At 40.9% G+C, this 20,425-nt stretch overlaps 1 protein-coding gene across 1 annotated transcript in view; it reads right to left on the bottom strand.

Moving 5' to 3' along the window:
• lamb1a (laminin, beta 1a) overlaps positions 1-16,779 on the bottom strand; it is a 72,383-nt gene extending 55,604 nt beyond the window's left edge. Inside the window, exons 1-3 of the mRNA XM_075470841.1 lie at positions 16,504-16,779; positions 9,916-10,118; positions 7,585-7,723 (exon numbers count right to left, since the gene is read on the bottom strand). Of these exons, the coding sequence (XP_075326956.1) occupies positions 7,585-7,723; positions 9,916-10,118; positions 16,504-16,558 (397 nt within the window). The 5' untranslated portion in view covers positions 16,559-16,779. The remainder of the gene's footprint in view (positions 1-7,584; positions 7,724-9,915; positions 10,119-16,503) is intronic.
• Between the last annotated feature and the right edge of the window lie 3,646 nt (positions 16,780-20,425).

Below are 20,425 nucleotides of genomic sequence, written 5' to 3'. Positions count from 1 at the left end.
CACACCTAGGAGTCACACCCAGGAGTCACAACTAGGAGTCACAACTAGGAGTCACACCCAGGAGTCACAACTAGGAGTCACACCCAGGAGTCACAACTAGGAGTCATACCCAGGAGTCACAACTAGGAGTCACAACTAGGAGTCACAACTAGGAGTCACATCTAGGAGTCACACCCAGGAGTCACAACTAGGAGTCACAACTAGGAGTCACACCTAGAAGTCACAACTAGGAGTCACACCCAGGAGTCACAACTAGCAGTCACACCTAGGAGTCACAACTAGCAGTCACAACTAGGAGTCACAACTAGGAGTCACATCTAGGAGTCACAACTAGGAGTCACATCTAGGAGTCACAACTAGGAGTCACCCAGGAGTCACAGCTAGGAGTCACACCCAGGAGTCACAACTAGAAGTCACAACTAGGAGTCACACCTAGGAATCACACCCAGGAGTCACAACTAGGAGTCACAACTAGGAGTCACACCTAGGAGTCACACCTAGGAATCACACCCAGGAGTCACACCCAGGAGTCACAACTAGGAGTCACAACAGCAAGGACGCTGTGACGCTTTGCGGTAAGACGTGTTGCATCACTTCCTGTTACCTTGCTTGTGCACTGTGGAATTTCTTGCTCCGCTTGGAGTACTGATAATCACTTTATTTCGATCTATAACTTACACAATTTTGCATAGTTAAACTCTATAGCTTACCGTTCTGTTCTAACACACTCCTACAGATCTTTAATCTTTATTCTCACTTTTTAGCGGTGTGTCTGGTTCTCTAGCGTAGCATGGCTACCGGTTCTCTTCCTCCTTCTCCTGCTTTCACCTGCTCCGTGTGTCAGATGTTTAGTTACTCCTCTGCCTCCTTTAGCGATAATGGTACATGTAACAAATGTAGTCTTTTTGTAGTTTTGGAGGCGAGGTTATCTGAATTGGAAGCTCGGCTCTGCACTGTTGAAAATCAACCGATAGCGAGCCAGGTCCCTTTAGCCAGTGTGGAGCCACCTAGCGTAGCTAGCTCCATTAGCCGCCCCCAGGCAGAACCCGAGCAGCCGGGATTAAATCGTGGCTGGGTGACTGTCAGGAAGAGGCATAGCTCTAAAGTCAAGCCCGTTGTTCACCATCGACCTGTCCACGCTTCAAACAGATTTTCCCCACTCAGCGACACACCCGCTGAGGACAAAACCCTGGTAACTGGCAGCTCTATAGTCAGAAACGTGGCATTAGAGACACCAGCGGCCATAGTCAAATGCATTCCAGGGGCCAGAGCGGGCGACGTAGAATCCTATTTAAAACTGCTGGCTAAGGATAAACGTAAATATGGTAAAATAGTTATTCACGTCGGCGTTAATGACACCCGGTTACGCCAATCGGAGGTCACTAAAATTAATGTTGCATCGGTGTGTGACTTTGCCAAAACAATGTGGGACTCCGTAGTTTTCTCTGGACCCCTGCCAAATCTGACCAGCGATGACATGTTTAGCCGCATGTCGTCCTACAATCGCTGGTTGTCTAGATGGTGTCCAGCAAACAACGTGGGCTACATAGATAATTGGCAATCTTTCTGGAGAAAACCTGGTCTGATGAGGAGAGACGGCATCCATCCCACTTTGGAAGGAGCAGCTCTCATTTCTAGAAATATGGATGAATTTATTTGCCACCCTAAAACATGACAACCCAGGGCTCAGAGCAGGATGCAGAGTTGTAGTCTTACACACTTCTCTGCAGCTTCCCACCTGCTGCTACCCACCCAATCAATTAACACAAAAGGAGCAAATCCTCTTGTGCAAAAAGAAATTATTAAAACAAAAACTTTAACTAAACAAAAACATCAAACTATTAAATGTGGTTTGCTGAATATCAGATCTCTCCTTTCGAAGTCTCTGTTAGTGAATGAGTTGATTTGTGATCATCATATTGATATATTTTGTCTTACAGAAACCTGGCTGCAGCAGGAGGATCATGTTAGCATTAATGAAGCAACTCCCTCTGACTGTTTAAATGTTCACGTTCCTCGAACCACAGGCAGAGGAGGGGGAGTGGCAGCTATTTTCAGATCAGGGTTACTCATCAGTCCCAGACCCAAGATTAGTTTTAGCTCTTTTGAATATCTGATTCTCAGTTTTTCCCACGCAAAGTGGAAATCCCAGAAACCTCTTGTGTTTGTTGTTGTGTATCGTCCACCTGGCCCTTATTCTGAGTTTCTGCCTGAATTCTCAGAGTTTTTATCCCAGTTAGTGCTGAGTACAGATAAAGTCATTGTAGTGGGTGACTTTAATATTCATGTAGATGTTGAAAATGACAGCCTGAATATGAACTTTAATTCTATATTGGACTCTATTGGATTTTCTCAGAGTGTACACAGACCGACTCACTGCCTTAATCACACCCTTGATCTTGTGCTGACTTATGGCATTGAGAGTGAACAGTTAACAGTGTTCCCTCATAACCCTGTCTTATCTGACCATTTTCTGATAACCTTTGAGTTTACATTACTTGACTATACAGTTTCTGAGAAGAAATTTACATATAGAAGGTGTCTATCAGAGGATGCTGTAACCAGATTTAAAGAATTAATTCCATCATCCTTTTCTTCACTGCTATGTGCAGATATGACAGAGGACGACTACCTAAACTTTACTCCAGCAACACTTGACTCTCTTGTTGACAGCACTATAGTTTCAATGCGTACAGCACTGGACAATGTTGCCCCTCTGAAAAGGAAGGTAATCAGTCAGAAGAGGTTGGCTCCTTGGTATAATTCACAGCTGCGTGCTTTAAAGCAGACTGCAAGAAAGCTGGAGAGACAGTGGCGTTCCTCTAATTTAGAAGAGTCTCAGTTAGTCTGGAAAGATAGTTTAACAATGTATAAGAAAGCCCTTCGTAAAGCTAGAACTGCTTATTATTCATCATTGATAGAAGAGAATAAGAATAATCCCAGGTTTCTTTTCAGCACTGTAGCCAGTCTGACTAAGAGTCCGAGCTCTGCTGAGCCAGTTATTCCTTTAACTCTCAGCAGTGATGATTTCATGAGCTTCTTTATTAATAAAATTGTTTCTATCAGAGAGAAGATTGATGGAGTCCATCCCACTATAATTAGTGATGTATCATTAAGTACAGCAGCTTTAGAAGTATCTTTAGAACCTGATTTGTATTTAGACGGCTTCTGCCCAGTTGATCTCTCTGAACTAACAACAGCAATAGTCTCTTCTAAACCATCAACTTGTGTTTTAGACCCAATCCCAACCAGACTGTTCAAGGAGGTTTTCCCATTAATTGACACTTCCATATTGGATTTGATCAATCTGTCTTTGTTGACAGGATATGTACCTCAGACTTTTAAGGTTGCTGTAATTAAACCTTTACTTAAAAAACCTACTCTTGATTCAGAAGTGTTGGCTCATTATAGACCTATATCCAATCTCCCTTTTATGTCTAAAGTTCTTGAAAAAATAGTTGCAGCTCAGCTTTGTGATCATTTACACAGAAATAATTTGTTTGAAGAGTTTCAGTCAGGATTCAGAGTGCATCATAGCACAGAAACTGCACTGCTGAAAGTTACCAATGATCTCCTCTTAGCCTCTGATAGCGGACTTGTGTCTGTGCTTGTCCTGTTGGATCTCAGTGCTGCATTTGATACGGTCGATCACAGTATCTTATTACACAGACTTGAACATGTTATTGGGATTAAAGGAACTGCATTAGGCTGGTTTAAGTCATATTTATCTGATAGATTTCAGTTTGTTCTTGTAAATGAAGAATCTTCCTCACACACCAGAGTAAGTCATGGAGTTCCCCAGGGTTCTGTGCTTGGACCAATTCTTTTCACTTTATACATGCTTCCATTAGGTAACATTATTAGACAGCATGGCATAAATTTCCATTGCTATGCTGATGATACTCAGCTGTACTTATCTATAAAACCAGATGAACCCAATAGGTTGGTCAGACTACAAGCATGTCTTAAAGACATAAAGACCTGGATGACTCAGAACTGTCTGCTGCTAAATTCAGACAAAACTGAAGTCGTTATCTTTGGACCTGAGCGTTTCAGGGAGAAATTGTTTAGCTATATAGTTACTCTAGATGGTATTTCCTTGGCTTCTAGTTCTACAGTGAGGAACCTTGGAGTTATTTTTGACCAGAACTTATCATTTGACTCGCATATAAAACAGGTTTCTAGGACTGCCTTCTTTCACCTTCGTAATATTGTTAAAATCAGGAACATCCTGTCTCAGAGTGATGCAGAAAAACTAATTCATGCATTTGTTACTTCAAGATTGGACTACTGTAATTCTTTATTATTGGGCTGTCCCACATATTCTCTGAAAAGCCTTCAGTTGATCCAAAATGCTGCAGCCAGAGTTCTGATGAGAACTAACAGGAGAGATCATATTTCTCCAGTTTTAGCTTCTCTTCATTGGCTCCCTGTTAAATTCAGAATAGAATTTAAGATTCTTCTCCTTACATATAAAATTCTTAATGACCGAGCTCCATCATATCTTAAAGATCTCATTATAAGATATTTTCCTAACAGAGCACTTCATTCCCAAACTGCAGGTTTACTTGAGGTTCCCAGAGTTTCTAAAAGTAGAATGGGAGGCAGAGCCTTCAGTTATCAGGCCCCTCTATTGTGGAATAAGCTGCCAGTAAATGTCCGGGAAGCAGACACCCTTTCCACTTTTAAGACCAGGCTTAAAACTTTCCTTTTTGATAAAGCTTATAGTTAGGGATGGCTCAGGTGATCCTGAAACATCCCATAGTTAAGCTGCTATAGGCCTAGACTGCTGGGGGGCCTCATCTGTCACACCTTTCCTCACTTTACTCTCTTTATGTATATGTGACATTATTGTGGTCATTAACTCGTGTTTCCCTGTTCCAACAGATATCCTGAATGGTGTTACAGTGCCGCCGTCGCGGTGGCCCCCCCCCCCCCCCCCCTTTCTGTCTTCTCAAACCCCAGCTGGTCGAGGCGGATGGCCACCCTTCCTGAGTCTGGTTCTGCCAGAGGTTTCTTCCTGTTCAAAGGGAGTCGTTTCTCTCCACAGTCGCCTCAGGCACGCCGCTCAGGCCGGGAGATTGGACCGAAAAACAAAAAGTTTTCAGTGCAATCTGTTGGTTTTCTTAGCTAGGAAATTGTTTTTGAATTGGCTCTATATGAACGAATTGGATTATTTTATGAATTATGATTATTATTAATTAATTGAATTCCAATTGGCTTGAATTGGACTTACTATCTAAGTGCCTTGAGATGACATTTGTTGTATTTGGCGCTATATAAATAAAAATGAATTGAATTGAACTAGGACTCACACCAAGGAGTCACACCTAGGAGTCACACCTAGGAGTCACACCTAGGAGTCACAACTAGAAGTCACAACTAGGAGTCACATCTAGGAGTCACACCCAGGAGTCACAACTAGGAGTCACACCTAGGAGTCACACCTTGGAGTCACAACTAGAAGTCACAACTAGGAGTCACACCTAGGAGTCACAACTAGGAGTCACACCTAGGAGTCACAACTAGCAGTCACAACTAGGAGTCACAACTAGGAGTCACATCTAGGAGTCACAACTAGGAGTCACCCAGGAGTCACAACTAGGAGTCACACCCAGGAGTCACAACTAGGAGTCACATCTAGGAGTCACAACTAGGAGTCACAACTAGGAGTCACAACTAGGAGTCACACCTAGGAGTCACACCTAGGAATCACACCCAGGAGTCACACCTAGGAGTCACACCCAGGAGTCACACCTAGGAGTCACACCTAGGAGTCACACCTAGGAATCACACCTAGGAGTCACAACTAGGAGTCACAACTAGGACTCACACCAAGGAGTCACAACTAGGAGTCACAACTAGGAGTCACAACTAGGAGTCACACCTAGGCGTCACAACTAGGACTCACATCCTAGGAGTCACAACTAGGAGTCACAACTAGGAGTCACAACTAGGAGTCACACCTAGGAGTCACAACTAGGAGTCACAACTAGGAGTCACAACTAGGAGTCACAACTAGGAGTCACACCTAGGAGTCACACCTAGGAATCACACCCAGGAGTCACAACTAGGAGTCACACCCAGGAGTCACAACTAGGAGTCACACCTAGGAGTCACACCTAGGAATCACACCCAGGAGTCACAACTAGGAGTCACAACTAGGAGTCACAACTAGGAGTCACACCTAGGAGTCACACCTAGGAGTCACATCTAGGAGTCACAACTAGGAGTCACAACTAGGAGTCACAACTAGGAGTCACACCTAGGAGTCACACCTAGGAATCACACCCAGGAGTCACAACTAAGAGTCACAACTAGGAGTCACACCTAGGAGTCACAACTAGGAGTCACAACTAGGAGTCACAACTAGGAGTCACAACTAGGAGTCACACCTAGGAGTCACACCTATGAATCATACCCAGGAGTCACAACTAGGAGTCACACCTAGGAGTCACAACTAGGAGTCACACCTAGGAATCACAACTAGGAGTCACAACTAGGAGTCACACCTAGGAGTCACACCTAGGAATCACACCCAGGAGTCACAACTAGGAGTCACAACTAGGAGTCACACCCAGGAGTCACAACTAGGAGTCACAACTAGGAGTCACACCTAGGAGTCACACCTAGGAATCACACCCAGGAGTCACAACTAGGAGTCACACCCAGGAGTCACACCTAGGAGTCACACCTAGGAATCACAACTAGGACTCACACCAAGGAGTCACACCTAGGAGTCACAACTAGGAGTCACACCTAGGAGTCACACCTACCACTCGTTTCTGATCCAAACGATGCCCAACGGAGCATTCTTCTTCACTTTGTTTCTTTCTTTCTGACGGTGACAACAACAGGAATATCGTCTCCTTTGACTTCCGGGTCACGACCCCGGGAAAACATCTGGAGCATGCGCAGAACGCAAAGTCTGATTCACCACGTGCTTCAGCGTCTACAAGCAGGTTTAGAGTGACTTTCAACCCAATTATCTCGGGGTCTGAATCCGTTCCGATCCAGTTCCTAGTCAGATTAAGGTGTCTACATGCACTTAATAACTCAATCTGACTGTAATTTAGCCAATAATCCGATCCGATCCAATTCTTAGTCAGATTAAGGTGTCTACATGCACTTATTAACTCAATCTGATTGTAATTTAGCCAATAATCAGATCCTTTCAGGGCCATGTGACCCCACTGACTGAGGCAGCAATGCATCCAAAACAGATGACAGCTTTTAGAAGATCTCAGGGAGACACTCAGTACGAACTTCTAAACTTCTAGAAGCTCTCAGCTCTACGGCCTCCAGCAGTGGCACAACCAAAATGGTTTCTCACATTTTCTCCATCATCATTAAAGACAGAAAAGCCTTTCAGATGTGCACTACCTTCATTGATCTGAGGGCTACTTCATCAGGCCCCTCTCTGTGGAACCAGCTGCCAGTTTGGGAGGCAGAGCCTTCAGTTATCAGGCCCCTCTCTGTGGAACCAGCTGCCAGTTTGGGAGGCAGAGCCTTCAGTTATCAGGCCCCTCTCTGTGGAACCAGCAACAGTCTCCAGCTTCTGGTGTAAATCTTTAAACTTCTTACCGTTTTCAGACTGCCACCAGGTCTTCAGTCTGTTCGGACCGAATGTGGTGACAACGTTCTCGATACGATGACTGTTGGTCTGATTGGCCAGCTCATCGTACGCCGCCGCAGAGTCGCACATGAAGCACTTCTTCTCCTCCTGATCAATCAGACAGAAAGGGGGGAGGGGGGTAAAGCGTTAACAGGGAGCTGAATTCCTCAGATTCCTCTCTGCAGCTGGTCAAAGATAAAAGGCCACAAAGCTTTAGCAGCCAAACTCTCTGCAATGATCGGTTTAACATCGATATTCCAGCTGCCACCTGAACATAAACCTGATCGAGTTTGCTAATTCCGCTACAAAAAGCTTCAGCAAACTTTTTGTGCTTTGAAATTCCTTGAATCTTCCTCCCATCATCAGTATTCAGGGTGATGAAGTTGGGTCAGTGTACAACAGAAATACTCAGGGATCCTAAACATGAGCCTCACATTCTCACCTTCCTCTGCCATCAGAACCCGAACTGGACTCAGCAGGACACAGCAGGAGCAGTACACTGCCACCATGAGGTCACACTTAGAACTGCAGCTCTGACACGGCAGCTTTTACAGACCGATGGTTTCAGGTCCTGAATGTTTTAAATGTTGTTAAAGAGACGATGAGAGTCCCACAGCTTCTCCAGACAGAATCACAAAGTATGTAAACCACCAACATACCAAGCTGTGTTTCACAGTCTTATTCTCCTCAAACCGGTGGGAACAGCCTCAAAGTGAGGCTGATTCAGTATCCGATTAAATTAAATATGTTGGACCTTTGACCTACAAAGCTGTTGGTATTCTGTCTGGAGAAACATATGGAGAAACATCTGTCTGCGGTCAGAGCTCATTTTACACAGGAAATGCTGCAGACTGTAACACACACGAAGTTTTACCAAACACAGAGTGCATCCAGAGGGAGGAGCCATCAAATCTGAGGGTGGGACACCCCAAAACCAGCTCAGGGACGCACCAAAACCAGCTCAGGGACGCACCAAAACCGGCTCAGGGATGCCCCAAAACCGGCTCAGGGACGCCCCAAAACCAGCTCAGGGACGCACCAAAACCAGCTCAGGGACGCCCCAAAACCAGCCCAGGGACGCACCAAAACCAGCCCAGGGACGCCCCAAAACCAGCTCAGGGACGCCCCGAAACCAACCCAGGGACGCACCGAAACCAGCTCAGGGACGCCCCAAAACCAGCCCAGGGACGCACCAAAACCAGCTCAGGGACGCACCAAAACCAGCTCAGGGACGCCCCAAAACCAGCCCAGGGACGCTCCAAAACCAGCCCAGAGATGCCCCAAAACCAGCTCAGGGACGCCCCAAAACCAGCCCAGGGACGCACCAAAACCAGCCCAGGGACGCCCCAAAACCAGCTCAGGGACGCCCCGAAACCAACCCAGGGACGCACCGAAACCAGCTCAGGGACGCCCCAAAACCAGCCCAGGGACGCACCAAAACCAGCTCAGGGACGCACCAAAACCAGCTCAGGGACGCCCCAAAACCAGCCCAGGGACGCTCCAAAACCAGCCCAGAGACGTCCCAAAACCAGCTCAGGGACGCCCCGAAACCAACCCAGGGACGCACCGAAACCAGCTCAGGGACGCCCCAAAACCAGCCCAGGGACGCACCAAAACCAGCTCAGGGACGCCCCAAAACCAGCTATGGGATGCACCAAAACCAGCCCAGGGACGCCCCAAAACCAGCCCAGGGACGCACCAAAACCAGCTCAGGGACGCCCCAAAACCAGCTATGGGATGCACCAAAACCAGCCCAGGGACGCACCAAAACCAGCCCAGGGACGCACCAAAACCAGCTCAGGGACGCCCCAAAACCAGCTCAGGGATGCCCCAAAACCAGCTCAGGGACGCCCCAAAACCAGCCCAGGGACGCCCCAAAAAAAAGTTGTTTCAACATAAAAGCACGTATTTCAAAATTAATTAAAAAAAAACTCCAAATGCAAATTGTGTGTTTGCACAACAAATGTTATGGCACTTTCATTCATATGGCACCACATTTAAAATAATGCTAAAAGCTATACACTACTTTGGGATTCATTTTTGGATTCTACGTACAAATGAGATTAATCGTGATTAATCAGGGAAATCATGTGATTAATTAGATTAAACATGTTAATATATTTTTATAGAGTTGATATTGTGTTTTTTTAGTTTTTTTGGTGTTTTTGAACGGCGCAGACGGCTGAAGACCAGAAATAAATGTCCCGTTTAGCATTTCATCCCAAACTGCATCAGTTCCATGAAGCTGCGGCTCTCCAGGTGTTTCCAGGTGTTTCCAGGCATTTCCAGGTGTTTCCTACCTGCAGGTGGCTGACGATGCAGAACGGCTCCGGGTGCTTCAGGCCACAGGTGGAGGTGGACGACATCTGGTGGGCTCGGCCAATCAGAAGGTCTCCCGTTGCCGGGTAACAGCTGCCTTCGGTGCAGACGTCACTGAGCTGTGGAAGTCTGAAGTCGTCCTCTGAGGCTCCGCCCTCCTGAGCGTAGGTGAGCGCCGTCACACCTGAGAGCAGATTCGGGTTGGAAAGGTTAGGGTTCTGCTGGGTTAGGGTTCTGCTGAAGGGTTAGGGATAGGGTTCTGCTGAAGGGTTAGGGTTAGGGTTCTGCTGGGTTAGGGTTGTGCTGAAGGGTTAGGGTTCTGCTGAAGGGTTAGGGTTAGGGTTCTGCTGGGTTAGGGTTGTGCTGAAGGGTTAGGGTTCTGCTGAAGGGTTAGGGTTAGGGTTCTGCTGTGTTAGGGTTGTGCTGAAGGGTTAGGGTTCTGCTGAAGGGTTAGGGTTAGGGTTGTGCTGAAGGGTTAGGGTTAGGGTTCTGCTGTGTTAGGGTTGTGCTGAAGGGTTAGGGTTCTGCTGAAGGGTTAGGGTTCTGCTGAAGGGTTAGGGTTAGGGTTAGGGTTAGGGTTAGGGTTAGGGTAAGGGTTAGGGTTAGGGTTAGGGTTCTGCTGTGTTAGGGTTGTGCTGAAGGGTTAGGGTTCTGCTGAAGGGTTAGGGTTCTGCTGAAGGGTTAGGGTTAGGGTTCTGCTGGGTTAGGGTTGTGCTGAAGGGTTAGGGTTCTGCTGAAGGGTTAGGGTTAGGGTTCTGCTGTGTTAGGGTTGTGCTGAAGGGTTAGGGTTCTGCTGAAGGGTTAGGGTTAGGGTTGTGCTGAAGGGTTAGGGTTAGGGTTCTGCTGTGTTAGGGTTGTGCTGAAGGGTTAGGGTTCTGCTGAAGGGTTAGGGTTCTGCTGAAGGGTTAGGGTTAGGGTTCTGCTGGGTTAGGGTTGTGCTGAAGGGTTAGGGTTAGGGTTGTGCTGAAGGGTTAGGGTTCTGCTGAAGGGTTAGGGTTCTGCTGTGTTAGGGTTGTGCTGAAGGGTTAGGGTTCTGCTGAAGGGTTAGGGTTAGGGTTCTGCTGAAGGGTTAGGGTTAGGGTTGTGCTGAAGGACGGAGCAGCTTCAACACATCCAGGGGCCGCACATGTGTCCCAACAAATAAATGAACACGTATGACGGTCTGAAAGAGAACCAGAGCATCAGAGAACCAGAGAACCAGAGAATCAGAGAACCAAAGAACCAGAGAACCAGAGAACCACAGAACCAGAGAACCACAGAACCAGAGAACCAGAGAACCAGAAAACCACAGAACCACAGAACCACAGAACCAGAGAACCAGAAAACCACAGAACCACAGAACCAGAGAACCAGAGAACCAGAGAACCACAGAACCAGAGAACCAGAGCATCAGAGAACCACAAAACCAGAAAACCAGAAAACCAGAGAACCACAGAACCAGAGAACCAGAGAACCAGGGAATCAGAGAACCAGAGATCCACAGAACCACAGAACCAGAGAACCACAGAACCAGAAAACCAGAGAACCACAGAACCACAGAACCAGGGAATCAGAGAACCACAGAACCAGAGAACCAGAGCATCAGAGAACCAGAAAACCAGAGAACCACAGAACCAGAGAACCACAAAACCAGAAAACCAGAGAACCAGAAAACCAGAGAACCAGAGAACCAGAGAGCCACAGAACCAGAGAACCAGAAAACCAGAGAACCAGAGCATCAGAGAACCAGAGAACCACAGAACCACAGAACCAGAGAACCACAGAACCACAAAACCAGAAAACCAGAGCATCAGAGAACCAAAGAACCAGAGAACCAGAGAACCACAGAACCAGAAAACCAGAGAACCAGAGAACCACAGAACCAGAGAACCAGAGAACCACAGAACCACAGAACCAGAGAACCAGAGAACCAGAGAAGAACACAAACTGCTCAATGAGGCAAAAGGCTGATCAACATCATTTAGGAACCAGCAGATCTTTGTTCTTTAACTTTGAACCCAACCAGCTACCATAACTAACCAAAGATGGCCGCTGGTTCTGACTCAGGCCTGGAACATGATCACATGGGCGTGATGTCATCCGAAGCTTCTGAGGCTAACGGGAGCTTCTCTGCACCATGGTCAGAGTGAGCGGAGCAGCTTGCTCTGTGAGACCCTCCTCAGCCACCGTAGTTTGCTTTTACACTCAACACTTTGGAGGCGGAGTCTGACATCTTATCCATTTCAAACATGGAGTCAAAAATCACCAACTCTGAATAATCATTCAGAGGGAGGAAGCAGTCAGAAGTATCAGGAGGGTGGTCATAATGTTATGGCCGATCAATAAAACTCCCAATGTCGCGTTCAGAATCTACTAACAGAAAAATACCATTTTAAAAATAAATCCTCCAGATGAGGGAAACACATGAAACAATAAAAACTGGGAGAACACTGAAAGTCCAGATTTCAATCTGAAGTCATTTACACAAAATCCTGAAAAATGAAGAAGCTCCTCAGTTCTGATCATTGTTACACCTCCACACCTTAGAACCGGAACCAAAACCGGAACCGGAACCAGAACCAGAACCAGAACCGAAACCGGAACCAGAACCAGAACCAGAACCAGAACCGGAACCAGAACCAAGGCACTTTTTACCGGTTAAACTGATTAAACTCTGATTAAACTCTGAATAAACTGATTAAACTCTGATTAAACTCTGATTAAACTTTGATTAAACTGATTAAACTCTGATAAAACTCTGATTAAACTCTGAATAAACTGATTAAACTCTGATTAAACTGATTAAACTCTGATTAAACTTTGATTAAACTGATTAAACTCTGATAAAACTCTGATTAAACTGATTAAACTCTGATTAAACTCTTATTAAACTGATTAAACTCTGATTAAACTCTGATTAAACTGATTCAACTGATTAAACTCTGATTAAACTGATTAAACTCTGATTAAACTCTGATTAAACTCTGAATAAACTGATTAAACTCTGATTAAACTGATTAAACTCTGATTAAACTCTGATTAAACTGATTAAACTCTTATTAAACTGATTAAACTCCGATTAAACTCTGAATAAACTGATTAAACTCTGAATAAACTCTGATTAAACTGATTAAACTCTGATTAAACTGATTAAACTCTGATAAAACTCTGATTAAACTCTGAATAAACTGATTAAACTCTGATTAAACTGATTAAACTTTGATTAAACTGATTAAACTCTGATAAAACTGATTAAACTGATTAAACTCTGATTAAACTCTGATTAAACTGATTCAACTGATTAAACTCTGATTAAATTCTGAATAAACTGATTAAACTCTGAATAAACTCTGATTAAACTTTGATTAAACTGATTAAACTCTGATAAAACTCTGATTAAACTAATTAAACTCTGATTAAACTGATTCAACTGATTAAACTCTGATTAAACTCTGATTAAACTGATTAAACTCTGATTAAACTCTGATTAAACTGATTAAACTCTGAATAAACTCTGATTAAACTGAATAAACTCTGATTAAACTCTGATTAAACTGATTAAACTCTGATTAAACTCTGATTAAACTCTGATTAAACTGATTAAACTCTGATTAAACTCTGAAAAAACTGATTAAACTGAATAAACTCTGATTAAACTCTGATTAAACTTATTAAACTCTGATTAAACTGATTCAACTAATTAAACTCTGATTAAACTGATTAAACTCTGATTAAACTCTGATTAAACTCCGATTAAACTCTGATTAAACTCTGAATAAACTGATTAAACTCTGATTAAACTCTGATTAAACCGATTAAACTCTGATTAAACTCTGATTAAACTGATTAAACTGATTAAACTCTGATTAAACTGATTAAACTCTGATTAAACTCTGATTAAACTCTGATTAAACTCTGATTAAACTGATTAAACTCTGATTAAACTCTGATTAAACTGATTAAACTCTGATTAAACTCTGAAAAAACTGATTAAACTCTGAATGAACTCTGATTAAACTCTGATTAAACTGATTCAACTGATTAAACTCTGATTAAACTGATTAAACTCTGATTAAACTCTCATTAAACTCTGATTAAACTGATTAAACTCTGATTAAACTCTGAAAAAACTGATTAAACTCTGAATGAACTCTGATTAAACTCTGATTAAACTGATTCAACTGATTAAACTCTGATTAAACTGATTAAACTCTGATTAAACTCTGATTAAACTGAATAAACTCCGATTAAACTCTGAATAAACTGATTAAACTCTGAATAAACTCTGATTAAACTCTGAATAAACTGATTAAACTCTGATTAAACTCTGATTAAACTGATTAAACTCTGATTAAACTGATTAAACTCTGATTAAACTCTGAATAAACTGATTAAACTCTGATTAAACTGATTAAACTCTGATTAAACTCTGATTAAACTCTGATTAAACTTATTAAACTGATTAAACTCTGATTAAACTCTGATTAAACTGATTAAACTCCGATTAAACTCTGAATAAACTGATTAAACTCTGAATACACTCTGATTAAACTCTGAATAAACTGATTAAACTCTGATTAAACTCTGATTAAACTGATTAAACTCTGAATACACTCTGATTAAACTCTGATTAAACTGATTAAACTCTGATTAAACTCTGATTCAACTGATTAAACTGATTAAACTCTGATTAAACTGATTCAACTGATTAAACTCTGATTAAACTGATTAAACACTGATTAAACTCTGATTAAACTTTGATTAAACTCTGATAAAACTCTGATAAAACTCTGATTAAACTCTGATTAAACTGATTAAACTGATTAAACTCTGATTAAACTGATTAAACTCTGAATGAACTCTGATTAAACTCTGATTAAACTGATTCAACTGATTAAACTCTGATTAAACTCTGATTAAACTGATTAAACTCTGATTAAACTCTGATTAAACTGAATAAACTCCGATTAAACTCTGATTAAACTCTGATTAAACTGATTAAACTCTGATTAAACTCTGAATAAACTCTGAATAAACTGATTAAACTCTGATTAAACTGATTAAACTCTGATTAAACTGATTAAACTCTGATTAAACTCTGATTAAACTCTGATTAAACTTATTAAACTGATTAAACTCTGATTAAACTGATTAAACTCCGATTAAACTCTGAATAAACTGAATAAACTCTGAATACACTCTAATTAAACTCTGAATAAACTGATTAAACTCTGATTAAACTCTGATTAAACTCTGAATACACTCTGATTAAACTCTGAATAAACTGATTAAACTCTGATTAAACTCTGATTAAACTTATTAAACTCTGATTAAACTCTGATTCAACTGATTAAACTGATTAAACTCTGATTAAACTGATTCAACTGATTAAACTCTGATTAAACACTGATTAAACTCTGATTAAACTTTGATTAAACTCTGATAAAACTCTGATAAAACTCTGATTAAACTCTGATTAAACTGATTAAACTGATTAAATTCTGATTAAACTGATTAAACTCTGATTAAACTCTGATTAAACTGATTAAACTCTGATTAAACTCTGAATAAACTGATTAAACTCTGATTAAACTCTGATTAAACTCTGAATAAACTGATTAAACTCTGATTAAACTCTGATTAAACTGATTAAACTCTGAATAAACTCTGATTAAACTCTGAATAAACTGATTAAACTCTGATTAAACTGATTAAACTCTGAATAAACTGATTAAACTCTGAATAAACTCTGATTAAACTCTGAATAAACTGATTAAACTCTGAATAAACTCTGATTAAACTGATTCAACTGATTAAACTCTGATTAAACTCTGATTAAACTGATTAAACTCTGAATAAACTGATTAAACTCTGATTAAACTGATTAAACTCTGATTAAACTCTGAATAAACTCTGATTAAACTCTGAATAAACTGATTAAACTCTGATTAAACTGATTAAACTCTGAATAAACTGATTAAACTCTGAATAGACTCTGATTAAACTGATTAAACTCTGAATAAACTGATTAAACTCTGAATAAACTCTGATTAAACTCTGATTAAACTGATTAAACTCTGATTAAACTGATTAAACTCTGATTAAACTCTGAATAAACTGATTAAACTCTGATTAAACTGATTAAACTCTGAATAAACTGACTCTGATTAAACTGATTAAACTCTGATAAAACTCTGATCAATAAACTAATCAATAAACTGAAGTTCAGAAAAGCTTCACTTTGTTACTGATCATTAACTCTGAGGATCAGATTTAATCAGTCTTTCACTCATCGATCAGACTGATCAGATATCTGATCAGTTAAAGGAAATCAGCAAAGCAGTTCAGCTCAAACTTATGGTATCGTTGTACATTTTGGATATTTTCCTTATTTTATTTATTTTTTTAATCAGAAATGTTTTACTAAATCTGAAAAAGCAGTTTTAACGGTTCGGGTTAGGGTTCGGGTCCCAATCGATGTAAAGACAAAAGCAAAGTTTAACCAAATCAAAGTTGATTGAGATAAAAAAAAAAAAAAATGAGCTGAATTTGTTTTTTACTGAAACAAAAGAAAGTTGGCTGAAACTCACCCAGCACCAGCAGGAACATGCTCCTCCAACAGCTCCGGAAACACCGACACAACATGCTCTAACCGCCGATCCGGACTCCCAGGACTCCGCAGACAGACTGGACCGACTGATCCGGCGGAATGTACCGAGCCTCTGGGCTCCGGGACCCCGCCTCTGGGCTCCGGGGCCCCGCCTCTGAGCTCCGGGGGCCCGCCTTCTCAGACTCACCAACCAACCAGGAAGCGGCATGAAGCGGCGTCATCCCCAAAGAGGCTATGAACACATCAGGAGTGTGCCTCACACTGAGACCATCATTCATCTGTTCTGGAAATGTGAATATACCCGTAAGCTGTGGCAAGATATTTGTAGATTTATTTTAGATAATACATGATGTGATTTTGAGCTCCTTCTGCAAAATGTCATTTTTGGTTTTATAAAGAGTGATACTCCTCCTGTGAAAGAATATTTTTTTTATTAATCTCATTTTAATTCTTGCTAAGTATTACATCCACAAATGTAAATTTGCCAAAGTGAAACCCAATTTTTGTGCTTTCATGATAGAACTCCAGATGTATTTCAAGTCAATTTCCTCCTCTAATAACAAGAAAGCTATCAAAACTATAAATCTAGTCTCCCTCTTTGAAATCTTTAACTCAGAGTAATCCTCATTGTTCATGTCCCCTGGTATATTCTCTCTCTCTCTCTCTCTCTCTCTCTCTCTCTCTCTCTCTCTCTTTCTCTCTCTCTCTTCTTTTATTATTTAAACTACTTATGTATGTATTTATTTTGGTATGCTTATTTGTTCCTCATTTATTATTAATGATACTTGTCATGTTTTTGCACTCTTTTTGTATCTTGTAAAGCAAAATAAAGTTGTATTTAAAAAAACTTTAATAGATTTACTGATTATGGGTACATTTAATAAACTGTTTAAGGTTAACTTTAACAAACTGTTTAAGATTATATTTAATAAACTGTTTAAGGTTATATTTAACAAACTGTTTAAGGTTATGTTTAACAAACTGTTTAAGGTTAACTTTATCAAACTGTTTAAGGTTATATTTAACAAACTGTTTAAGGTTATATTTAACAAACTGTTTAAGGTTAACTTTAATAAACTATTTAAGGTTATATTTAACAAACTGTTTAAGGTTATATTTAACAAACTGTTTAAGGTTAACTTTATCAAACTCTTTAAGGTTATATTTAACAAACTGTTTAAGGTTATATTTAACAAACTGTTTAAGGTTATATTTAACAAACTGTTTAAGGTTAACTTTATCAAACTGTTTAAGGTTATATTTAACAAACTGTTTAAGGTTATATTGAACAAACTGTTTAAGGTTATATTTAATAAACTGTTTAGGGTTAACTCTAATGGATTAATTGGAACGATTTGGATGTTTAAAACACTTTTTAAAAGCGTTAAATAAACTGAAAATGAGATTCAGAGATGAAAACACAAAGGAAAAGGAGAAACACTTTAACGGATGGTAGATGATCCCACATCAGTCTAACTAATATAATAGCAGGTTAGGTAGGTTACTCTATCCTAACTAATGTGATAGGAGGTTAGGTAGGTCACTCTATCCTAACTAATGTAATAGGAGGTTAGGTAGGTCACTCTATCCTAACTAATGTAATAGGAGGTTAGGTAGGTTACTCTATCCTAACTAATGTAATAGGAGGTTAGGTAGGTCACTCTATCCTAACTAATGTAATAGGAGGTTAGGTAGGTCACTCTATCCTAACTAATGTAATAGGAGGTTAGGTAGGTTACTCTATCCTAACTAATGTAATAGGAGGTTAGGTAGGTCACTCTATCCTAACTAATGTAATAGGAGGTTAGGTAGGTCACTCTATCCTAACTAATGTAATAGGAGGTTAGGTAGGTCACTCTATCCTAACTAATGTAATAGGAGGTTAGGTAGGTCACTCTATCCTAACTAATGTAATAGGAGGTTAGGTAGGTCACTCTATCCTAACTAATGTAATAGGAGGTTAGGTAGGTCACTCTATCCTAACTAATGTAATAGGAGGTTAGGTAGGTCACTCTATCCTAACTAATTTAATAGGAGGTTAGGTAGGTCACTCTATCCTAACTAATGGAATAGGAGGTTAGGTAGGTCACTCTATCCTAACTAATGTAATAGGAGGTTAGGTAGGTCACTCTATCCTAACTAATTTAATAGGAGGTTAGGTAGGTCACTCTATCCTAACTAATGGAATAGGAGGTTAGGTAGGTCACTCTATCCTAACTAATGTAATAGGAGGTTAGGTAGGTCACTCTATCCTAACTAATGTAATAGGAGGTTAGGTAGGTTACTCTATCCTAACTAATGTAATAGGAGGTTAGGTAGGTTACTCTACCTTAACTAATATAATAGGAGGTTAGGTAGGTTAGGTAGGTTACTCTACCCTAACTAATGTAATAGGAGGTTAGGTAGGTTACTCTATCCTAACTAATGTAATAGCAGGTTAGGTAGGTTACTCTAGCCTAACTAATGTAATAGCAGGTTAGGTAGGTTACTCTATCCTAACTAATGTAATAGGAGGTTAAGTAGGTCACTCTATCCTAACTAATGTAATAGGAGGTTAGGTAGGTCACTCTATCCTAACTAATGTAATAGGAGGTTAGGTAGGTTACTCTATCCTAACTAATGTAATAAGAGGTTAGGTAGGTTACTCTACCCTAACTAATGTAATAGGAGGTTAGGTAGGTCACTCTACCCTAACTAATGTAATAGGAGGTTAGGTAGGTCACTCTATCCTAACTAATGTAATAGGAGGTTAGGTAGGTCACTCTATCCTAACTAATGTAATAGGAGGTTAGGTAGGTCACTCTATCCTAACTAATGTAATAGGAGGTTAGGTAGGTTACTCTATCCTAACTAATGTAATAGCAGGTTAGGTAGGTTACTCTATCCTAACTAATGTAATAGGAGGTTAGGTAGGTTACTCTATCCTAACTAATGTAATAGCAAGTTAGGTAGGTTACTCTACCCTAACTAATGTAATAGGAGGTTAGGTAGGTCACTCTATCCTAACTAATGTAATAGGAGGTTAGGTAGGTTACTCTATCCTAACTAATGTAATAGGAGGTTAGGTAGGTTACTCTAGCCTAACGAATGTAATAGCAGGTTAGGTAGGTTACTCTATCCTAACTAATGTAATAGGAGGTTAGGTAGGTTACTCTAGCCTAACGAATGTAATAGCAGGATAGGTAGGTTACTCTATCCTAACTAATGTAATAGCAAGTTAGGTAGGTTACTCTACCCTAACTAATGTAATAGGAGGTTAGGTAGGTTACTCTATCCTAACTAATGTAATAGGAGGTTAGGTAGGTCACTCTATCCTAACTAATGTAATAGCAGGTTAGGTAGGTTACTCTATCCTAACTAATGTAATAGGAGGTTAGGTAGGTTACTCTACCCTAACTAATGTAATAGGAGGTTAGGTAGGTCACTCTATCCTAACTAATGTAATAGGAGGTTAGGTAGGTCACTCTATCCTAACTAATGTAATAGCAGGTTAGGTAGGTTACTCTACCCTAACTAATGTAATAGGAGGTTAGGTAGGTTACTCTACCCTAACTAATGTAAAAGGAGGTTAGGTAGGTCACTCTATCCTAACTAATGTAAAAGGAGGTTAGGTAGGTTACTCTACCCTAACTAATGTAATAGCAGGTTAGGTAGGTTACTCTACCCTAACCCCTAATCACTAACCAGGACTAAAACCCAGAAGAAGAGTCTGTTACCTGTTTTTTTTTCCTGCCTCTGAGGTCCACTCAACACTTTTTCTTCTCTTTTTAACTTCTTCTTGAAGCAGTTTTCAGTGATTAAGTTGTAAATAATTCTAAACTCTGCAGCCCCCCTCCCCCACCTTCCCGGGACCCTGCACACAAAGGCATTCCTGGAGAACCCCCTCCCCCCAGAACACCCAC

The sequence above is a fragment of the Odontesthes bonariensis genome, chromosome 7 (genome assembly GCF_027942865.1).
Source record: "Odontesthes bonariensis isolate fOdoBon6 chromosome 7, fOdoBon6.hap1, whole genome shotgun sequence".
NCBI lineage: Eukaryota > Metazoa > Chordata > Actinopteri > Atheriniformes > Atherinopsidae > Odontesthes > Odontesthes bonariensis.
The sequence above is the reverse complement of the archived record's forward strand: the minus strand, read 5'-3'. Positions and strand labels throughout refer to the sequence as shown.